The sequence below is a fragment of the Capricornis sumatraensis genome, chromosome 6 (assembly GCF_032405125.1).
Source record: "Capricornis sumatraensis isolate serow.1 chromosome 6, serow.2, whole genome shotgun sequence".
Lineage (NCBI taxonomy): Eukaryota > Metazoa > Chordata > Mammalia > Artiodactyla > Bovidae > Capricornis > Capricornis sumatraensis.
Genome location: NC_091074.1, coordinates 30,384,208 through 30,394,117, shown reverse-complemented (window position 1 = coordinate 30,394,117; position 9,910 = coordinate 30,384,208). Strand labels below are relative to the sequence as shown.

Genomic DNA, 9,910 nt, shown 5'->3' with positions numbered 1-9,910 from the left:
AGAGGAAGTGTCCTTTTTAGACCTGTTCTCTGGGCACGAGTACTCGTTTCATAAAACCCAATGAAAAGACAAGAACGGTGTCAAATTTTTTTTTAAGAAAACTTTTATAGCAAAATGTATATGAGAAATTTAAGGGAAAGGAAAATCGAAGTCGTTCCAATTAAAAAAAAAAAAAAGCTTTATTTGATTCGTGCCTGCGAAATCGCTTCAGGCTTGTCCGAGTGTTTGCGACCCCATGGACCGTAGCCCGCCAGGGTACTCCAGGCAAGAATACTGGAGTGGAGGGACCTGGCATTAAGACAGCTGGGAAGAACTGGTCGTGGGTGATGTTCTTTCTCGTATTCCAATGATTTCAATAATTCTTTGGGTCCGAGCTGTCTGTAGATGGCAGAGAGAGAGAGAGAGAGAAAGACATTAGAAAACGGAAGTCAAAGACTGTAACACCTCCCTGCTCCTCTCTGCCCCTACCCGCTACCCCCTCGGCAATGCTGACGCCTTGTCCAGGGTCTGTCTAGGGCGTTTGGACCTTCCCAGCCGCCGCGGCACTGACTAGCCTCCGGAATTTCGCAGCGCGTCCGCTGCCATTCTGGGCTGCTCCGGGCTCCCCAGCCACTCCCGACGCGCCTGACGAGGGCAGGGAGACAGCGGTTGAACAGCCCGCGGGGTTGAGAGAACAAAGCGGGTCTATTACTAGTGCCAAGTTGTTCACCACACATAACTCCAGGCGACTGGGGGCGAAGGTGTCGCCGCCTTGCCCTTTGAACGTCCCCAGGTAGCTCTTGCAACTCAGAGCGATTCAGTGAACTGGCGTAAGCAGAGAGATCAGGGTTGCTCGGGCTCAGGGGTGCTCTGCAGTCCTATTGTCTTTTTTCCCAGACACCCCTTTCCCAAAATGGGTAATAGCTCCCTAACGTTTCTAGAACAAAATCTGTGTATGTGTTTTAATATTTATTTATTTGGTGCCCAGGGTCTTAGCTATGACATGTGGAATATTTCATCTTCACTGTGGCATGCGAACTCAGTTGTGGCATATGGAATATAGTTCCCTGACCAGAGATGGATAAAATCGGGGTGTCTTGCATTGGGGAGTCTCAGCCAATGGGAGAGCAGGTTGATCTAACATCCTTTTTTGGATTTACTGGTTCACTACCTCATCTGGTCTCTACCCTTCTCTTTGATCTCTGTGTGCTTTCTCCATCTGGCCTTCCCATCTTCTTAACCTGCCACGTTCTTTTTGGAGTAAGTCTTTGCACTTGAGAGTTTCTCTGCCTCCAGTGGCTAGTCTCTTCTCATGTCTGTTTCTCTGACCACTCTTAAGATAGCCTCGCCTCCTATTCACACTTCACTCTTATCCACCACATTAGTTTTACAAACTCACTCTTCCAGATACACTGTTACATTGCTTAAAAGTCTAGTTTCCTGGAATATAAGCTCAATGAGGGCAGGACTCCTCTTTTGTCTTGTTCATTTCTGTGCCCGACCTAGACTGGGGCTGATCACACAGCAGGAACTTTGAAAAAGATAAGAAAGAAAAAAGAAAGGGTAGGAAGAAGGGGACGTGGTAGGGAGAGAGGAAGGAGGGATCATCCGTACTTGGGTTAAATATCTTAGGCTTGATTATTCATTTGCCTGTGGCCCAATTTGATCATCTAAATCCTTCTCCTCTTCAGCTCCTCCCAGTTCTTACTGCGCTCAACAGCCCTCTGATTGGCCCCTGATCCTTCTCTGGACTTCCCTGGTGGTTCGGACAGTAAATCGTCTGCCGACAACGCGGGAGACCCGGGTTCAATCCCTGGGTTGGGAAAATCTCCTGGTGAAGGAAATGGCAATCCACTCCGGTTTTCTTGCTTGGAATGGAAATCCTATGAACAGAGGCCCCTGGTAGGCTACAGTCCATGGGGTCACAAAGAGGCGACTTCACTTTCTTTTCACTTTCCTATGCCACTGCCTTAGGCAAGCTTCAATTTCAGGAGAGAGAGGGTAGCAGGCTAAAGATGTGCGTGCCTCTCATACCCAAGGCGCAGCGCTCAAGACATCTCCCCAAAATCCAGAGCTAGCCTCTACACTCTGTCCTCCTAAGCTCCCCTAGAGCACGAGGAGCCTAGTACCCCAGTTGTGAGCCAAAACAGGATAGGGTTCGGTCTCTTTGAAGTTATGGTTTACCTTAAATTTTCGTGTAATTTCGTATTGATATAATGCTTTAGATAGATAAAACAATTCTGTCTTCAGAAAACTAAGAGTAAAGTTGGTATTTTAGGCAGGTAGGAATGAGGTGGGGGAAAGGGGGCCAAGGGAAAAGAAGTTCTTGTGGTTGTAGAAAAAGGGAAGGAGGACCACATTCCCATCATAACAGAATGCTCAATCAAGGGAGGGAAAAGCTTAAAAGAGTGTTTCTCATAGAGTGCAGCAAATCCCAGTGCGCAGAGTTGGGGAGGTATCCGCTCCAGTTGCCCTCAGAAACCACTGGGGGAGCTCTGGAAAACTCCACCGCATTTCGCCAACAGCGTCGGAAATGACAGGTCTCTGCCAGATGATGCCAAGAGAAGCTGACTTTGGAAATCCCAGGCTGGTTCCGCGATCTTGGTAAACTAATGGGAAAAGTGAGAGCCATCGAATGGATGCGGCTGGAGCTCATTTCCGGGAAGAGGGGCCACCCACTAGACCTGGAGCCTCCGGAGTGTTCAGTTCTCCTCAATCTAGTCTAGCTGTGCAGTGTGTTTAGGGGATGGAGGCCCGGTTTCTGCGATGGGCTTTAACGTGCGGAAATCCATCTTGAGATATCCCCGTCCGCAGCCCTAACGTGGTGGCGCGATCGGAGACTGGGGTTGTCCCAAAGGTTGGCAGGGTGAGCTAACATCAAATAGCCTACTCTCCTGAGTCCAACTTTCTCTTCTGAACAGTAAATGCTCTAGGAAGCGGAAGCTCTCTGAGTTCAAACTCGTGGATCCACCACCTCACCTGCGGGACCTTCCGCGGAGTCTGCGCGGGCGTGGCTACCGCCTTCTGTGCTCTCCGTGGCCGCGCGCAGGTACCGGGCGACGTCGTGGTGGCCCCGCTCCTCGGCCAGGTCCACGGGCAGGCGACCCCAGGCATCGCGCACATCCAGCCGCGCCCCGGCTCGGTGCAGGGCCACCAGCGTGTCAAGGAAGCCCTCCCGGGCGGCGTCGTGCACCGGCCGGGTGAGGGTGGCGGGGTCCGCGCAGTTGGGGTCCGCGCCGTGGAGCAGCAGCAGCTCGGCCACGCGGGCGCTGCCCATCATCATCACCTGCCAGAGAGAGCAGAGTGGTCAGGACGGCTGGGGGCAGGGGCAGGATTAAAGAAACTACTTGTAGAACCCCTACTCCCTGAAGATGCGCTTACGATCCGCAAGAATCTAGTTTTTTGGTTTTTTTTTCAGTTACCGACTCGCTTAGCCAGTTCTCCTACCTATTCTTTTTTTTTTCTGTACACACTGTTATATTCTCCAACAGTTTGCGGGGTTCCAGCCACGAACAGAACACTACCAGAGTCATAGATAACAGCAAAAGGGTAAGGAACAAACTTCTACTACAGCCTAATCTCCTGTATTTTATTTTGATATGAAATTATGCAAGGCCCAGAGACTTTGTATGGTTCACTGTTGTATGTCCAAGCCCAGAACATGGTAATTGTTTAAAAGTAAATATGAAAAAAAAAACCTTAATTCTTGTAAAAGGTTAAGCTACCCTTGATTTCCCTGAACGTTAAACTTCAATTTCTTGAAGTATAAAATGAAAAAGTTTGTCTAACCAGTCCTAAAATTCCTTCTTCTGGTAAGCTAAATAATGTTCCCCAAAAATGTCCATTTCCTGATACTCAAAAGCTGATAACATACTACCTTATGTGAAAAAAGGGACTTCTCGGATATGATTAAATTAAGGATTTTGCGGGCAATTAACCTGTATTGTCAGGGTGGGCACAATTTAATGACAAGTTTCCTTATAAAAAGATCACAGTCAGAGAAGATATAAGAATGGAAGCAGAGGTCAGAGAGAAAATGCAGGGGCCAAGAGCCAAGGAATGTTGACTGTCACTAAATGCTGGGAGAGGCAAGGAAATGGATTCTTCCTTAGAACTCCCAAAGGGAATGCAACCTTGTGGACCCACTTTAGAATTCTGATTTACAGAACCATAAGATAATAAATTTATGTTGATACTAAATTTGTGGTAATTTGTTATAGCAGAAATAGGAAGACACCTTCCAAGATCATACTCTGAGACTTCGTTAAAGAGGAGGTGCTCACTTCATTTGGTTCCTAAATAACCTTTGATGATACAAGAGCATTACCAAAGAGGAATTTTGAAATACTGTTCACAATCACAGCAACTTTGCAATTTGAGTGTTATACATTGGGTGGAGGTGATACAACATTCTTTTTTAGGGTAACCATTATTTGGTTACATTAGCTACACTATATTGAGGAATTATTTATTTTTAGTTGAGTTCTGTATTAAACTTGAATTAATTTGTTCAAACCAAGGAATCTTAACAAGTTATACTATGCTTGTTGAGTTCTATCCTGGAGAAAGTGAAACTGATTTATTTTTCAAAAAAAAAACCACAGAGAAAATTTAAGTGAACCAACTTGCAGCTACAAAAAGAAAAACTAACAGTGCATTAGAAGAAAGAATTTTTTTAAATAAAAACTGGGGAAATTTACACTATTGGATTTCTCATGGATTATGAATTAATTTCCAAAACAAAGGGGCCACACCCAAGGATACCATAATCTTTTGGAAACTCTACTATAAGTGCCAGAGCTCATATATATATGTATGTCTCCTTCCATGCTTGTATATAATGCAGGTGAAAATATATTACATGGGTTGGATAAATGAAGTCCTTGGTCTTAGTCATTAAATTGGTTAAAGGTATTATTATATGCTACAGTATTAAAGTATGAAAAGTAACATAATATTTAAATCATAGTAGCAATCCAAAGCAAAAAGAAAATCATTCAAATGAATATTTCTAGGGTACTTAAGTCAAATTGAAGATATAAATTTAATTTAGTCATTAAAATTTTTCTATAAACTAAGTATTTTTAAACACAAATTTGGTTAGGGTTCAAAACTAAAATCATATCCCTTTTGTCGATGCCCTTATCCTATTTAAAAATAATTTAAAATTAATTATCTAACTTTCTTTTTGTATTTAAACAATAAAGTCTAATATAACATCTTTCAGAACTAGAAGGCTGTAACGCCCAGTCTGCAAACTGCTGGCAAAACTTTAGAGATATCCAATTATGAATCATGCATGCATTTTTTAAAAAAAGAACTCATGCTTCTCTTCTACAACCATTCAACCTTTTTATCTCCAAATCTCTCCACATTTCAAATCCCAAATAATCTCAGATTTGAGGATATTTTATTTTTATTTTTGTATCTAAAAGTATATAAAATAGATCTGTTCTATGTAGCATAGTTTGAGGAAAGGACGATTCACTTGTGAAACCACTTGTTAAGTTCCAGGTTGAGTTACTTTTCCTTTGTCTTGTTATGCTGGAGTTTTTGCAGTGTACATTTCATATAAATATTATTTTTCAGAATCAGAAATCATAGTCGAAACCTGGAATAAAACTGGAGTGACGGCCAGGAAGAATTTATTTTTAACCCGAGATTTAGGAAGTTAGTGAAGGCAAAAAAAAAAAAAAAAAACCCACACAGAAAAACGAACTCACAACTCATCCTCACACATACAAAACTGGAGTGGGGAGAGGAGAAATGACATTTTTAAACTATGAGGAACTGAAAACTTCCCAGGAAATTAATGTATACCAAGTAAGTTTAAAATACCTCAAAAGGTAAGAGACACTCAAGTGGTAACTAAATTGGCAGCATTATTTCAGGCATAATTGCACTAATTTTTTTTTCATATATGTCTATTTCCTAAACAAGCATATATGTTCCTTACTCGGTTAAAAAAAATAATAAACACGATATATGGTTGCTTCTGAATAATTTCAATCGACCTTTATTCCAACTTACACAGCAGTAGATTACTGAAATCTCCCTCTCACCGCCCCTCCCCCCCAACAAAGAAGTCGATCAGCTCCATTCACAATTTCATAAGCGGGAGTAAGTGGTCCAGCATGTCTTACTGTCTTTATACTCGTACTCCAGACGTTCGTCAATTTCGCATATCGGTCTATATCAACACACATAGGTTCTCCCTTCTAGATCTTCACACCGTTTTAGAAATCTGAACCCCATGCGCCTTCTCAGCCAGCTCCGCGGCCGTCCTGAGCCCCCTGAGAGTCGCCGAGAGGAGGTCTCCGATCCCGAACTCGGTCTGAAAAGTCTCCCCTTTACCAAGAAACGCTTACCTGGTTCCGACTCACTGGCGGACCTCGTCCTCCAAAGCCTCTCGCCATCCACCCACCCAGCCGCCCACCTTTCCGCGGCAGACCTGCTGACCCACCTGAATCGCGCTTCGACCGTAACGGTTCGGCGCGTTGGCCGACGCTCCCGCCTCGAGCAGCGCCCGTACCTCGTCAGCCCGGCCCCGCGCGGCGGCGGCGGCCAGCGAGTCAGCCGAGGTCTCCATGCTGCTCCCCAACGCTCGCCCCTCGCTCCCTCCCTTCCTCCCGCCTGCGTCGAGCGCGGGCGGCCCGCCCAGGCAGCTCCTGAGCAGCCCGCCCCTCCTCTTTCCTCCTCCGGGGCTGGCGGAAGCGGCCCCCAGACTCGGCCCCTCGACTCCTCCCGAGGAGTCTTTCCACCCGGGGAGCGCCCTCCACGCGCTCTTCCAGGACGAACAAGACGTCTATGAAGTCGCCCCCCGCCGGGCCTCCTCGGTCACGGGTCTGCCGCCCACGCGACCCGAGGCACCGGCCGGAAGCTGTCCGCTCCGGTAGCGCGACGGGACCGCGAAAGGAGGGCGCCCTGGGACCTCCTCCCCGCCCCCCGCCCCGCGTCCTCGCGGCCGGTCTCCGCGCGCAGCGTGCCCCCACCCCCATCAGAGGCGCACGCGCGGCTCCGAGCGAGTTCACTCCAGCCAAGTGAAAATTCCTCGCGTATACACCCTGAGTGGCATGAGACAACTGCACAGGATTCCTAACTGCCAAGTTCGAACCAGTGTGTTTGGAGTCATAGGCAAAGTTATTGCTTCCTCTTTTAATCAGAGCCGAGAGCCCAGGATAGGTATCAGCCATTCCACCATGAGGCTTTCCTTCTTGGAGAGGATACACTCCCCCTCCAACGCTCAGCACCAGGTTTTCGAGCGCTGGCTCAATTATGCCAGAAATTCTAGCTCAAACGTCCCTTCTGGAGAACTGGCTCACGCGCCAGGCTGTACCTCCCTCCCTCCACACACATGTAAAACGGATGTCGGGGGAGAGCGTTTCCTAGGCTTGCACAATGCCTGGTACTAGTGCCCAGTATACGGGCTGGCTCCGAGCAGATGAGGTCAATTTAAAAGGGATGGTGGAGATTTCTACCTATAAGCAGATAGGAAAGTGGCAAGGGTATCCTTGGGCTTAGAAGGCTCTGTTTTCAATAATTCCTCCTACACCAGAAAACATGCTCATTGCGCTAGGGACAGGGCTGCATTCAGAGATGATTCAGAAAGCAGGCTCACACACTGTCTTGGTGCCACTTCTGTCCACCTTTCCTTCCTGTTAGAAAAACCTTACACTTTTCTTAGTTATAAAATGGAGGGGGGGATAAGAGGTGTCCCTACTTCCTAGGACTGTTTGGAGTTTTAAATGAATTAATACACACATAAGCATTTAGAACAGTATCACACATCCTAAGCTAATGCCTGTTTGCTCTTAACTTTTCCATTTTGAAGATTTTCTTGCAATCTAGGAGGCAGAGAAGGAAATGGTTTGGGTAGAATTATCAATATTACCTAGAAAAGGGCAGGCAAGAAAACCTTAATCACTGAAACAATGATGGACATCTTCCAATGACCGACATATTTAATGAAAAGTTAATGTTTAATCTGTCTGCTAGATAACCCAGCTCTGTTTTAAAAGTTATATTTCAATTCCTACTTGACTCCTCTTGAAGACCCATAATACTTGACTATACTTTCAGTGGCTGTTAGCTTAGGCAACACATGAGGTTTTAAATGACAATTAAAACACTTACGGGACTGGGACGTCAAGTCCATTATAAAATCCACAATGCATCACTGTGTTATTTATAGTTTCCTCCAGGCACCTCTCAAGTACAGAGCAACAATGATGTGGAAATGTAAACATCTTCTAATGTTGCTTAAGGTATTGTATGATAAGAGGAGGGGAAAACAGCAGTTGTGGTAATGAGATGGAGGGAACAGATTTCCCTTGTAATATGTCTGGCTTTTTAGACTAATATCAAAATTAGTTCTCATCATTAAAATAATGGTTCTTAATCTTAGGGCAGGGAGAATAAGCTGTTGAAAGCTATATACCCTCTCCTCCAAAAATAAAACATGCAATTTTATTTAAAAAGTATGTTCACTGGCACATGTAACTTTTAGGGAATTCAGAAATTCCTCTAAAATTCAACTATAGATTCCTACATCAGGAACTCTTTAAATTCTCATGCAATATATTGGACTGTTGATGAAGGAAACGGGTGCTCGAACAATATAAAAACATCCACTGGATGCATTATATATAGATATAGAGGTTGATTTTCTTCAAAAGCAGGTTTTAGACAGGTATGCACTAGCTCCAACACTTACAGTAGAGTTCGCTAAAGATGGTGGCATCCTTGAGTGTGGCCCCTTTGTTCTAGAAATTGACCCAATGCTCAGCCAGCAATCTTGTATAAATAGGTAACTAGCAATAATATGAAAGATTGCCTAGTTTTTCTTTTAAAGAACTACCAAACTCTCAACTTACTCATGTATATTAGATCAGACCTGAGGGGAAAAATCTCAGAAGAAATAAAATATAAAACCCAGGATCCTTGTGCTGGTTATGTTAGTCTCAGTTCCCCCATGTGTAAAATGGAGTCATATTTTATGGATTGATAAAATAAGATGATACATGTCAAAGAGCTTTAAAAATTCTAAAGTTTGTTGGTTACTGTTATTACCCTTCTCAAACTTCCTTCTCTTCCCTGATAATGACATGGCCTTATTTAGGTTTGTGCTGTGTTGGCAGTTTTGAAAATCTACACTATGAAATAAAAATCTGTCTCAATTCTGATCTTTTTTTTTTTTCACGATTGCTCACCTCTAAAAATGAATGTTCATTCAAGAAGCTCAGAGGTTAAGGGTAGAGCACTGAGTATGGTGGGGGGCAGGGAAGATATTAAATGTATGGGGCTTGAGTTAGAATGCCTGGGTTCAAACCTATACTTTTCACTTAATTGCTCTATAACAAAGTAACTTAATGTACTTGGAGCTCAGTTTTTTCATCTGTGTAACTGGGATAATAGTCCTTGCCTCAAACAGTTGTTGTAGAGATTAAACGAAGTATTACATGTAATATGTGTAGAAGAGCAAAGAGAAGCAGAGGATGACACAAGAAAATGAAAACAGAACCAAGCTCATTCTGTGGCTTAGGCAAAGTCTCCATGGATGCTGAAAGCTCATCTTAGTCTTAAAAAATGTGAGTATAAAGATATAAAAGTATAAAGATGTTCCAGGCAGAAGTGAATGCAAAGAGGTTTGGGAAAACAGTAATTTACTGGGATGCATATGAGAAGCTACCCACTCCAGTGTTCTTGCCTGGAGAATCCCAGGGACGGGGGAGCCTGATGGGCTGCTGTCTATGGTGTCGCACAGAGTCGGACATGACTGAAGCGACTTAGCAGCAGCATGTGAGAAGCTGGAAAAGTAAACTCCTGAAAGAAAAGCCTGCAAAGGAGTCTGTTAAATGCTGCTTACATGGATCAGAAGGAAAACCAAGAGTGACTGGGATGTCAAGGAAGTGGAGACACTGTGTAGGCCACT

General features: G+C 44.5%; 1 protein-coding gene across 1 annotated transcript; it reads right to left on the bottom strand.

Annotated features, from left to right (window-relative positions):
• Positions 1 to 511: 511 nt before the first annotated feature.
• On the bottom strand, positions 512 to 7,569 carry LOC138081282 (cyclin-dependent kinase inhibitor 2A-like). The gene is made up of 4 exons (XM_068974399.1): positions 7,560 to 7,569; positions 6,443 to 6,582; positions 2,959 to 3,265; positions 512 to 756 (listed from the first exon to the last, which is right to left on the bottom strand). Exons 1-4 carry the CDS (start codon positions 7,567 to 7,569, stop codon positions 512 to 514), a joined length of 702 nt encoding a protein of 233 aa, XP_068830500.1.
• Between the last annotated feature and the right edge of the window lie 2,341 nt (positions 7,570 to 9,910).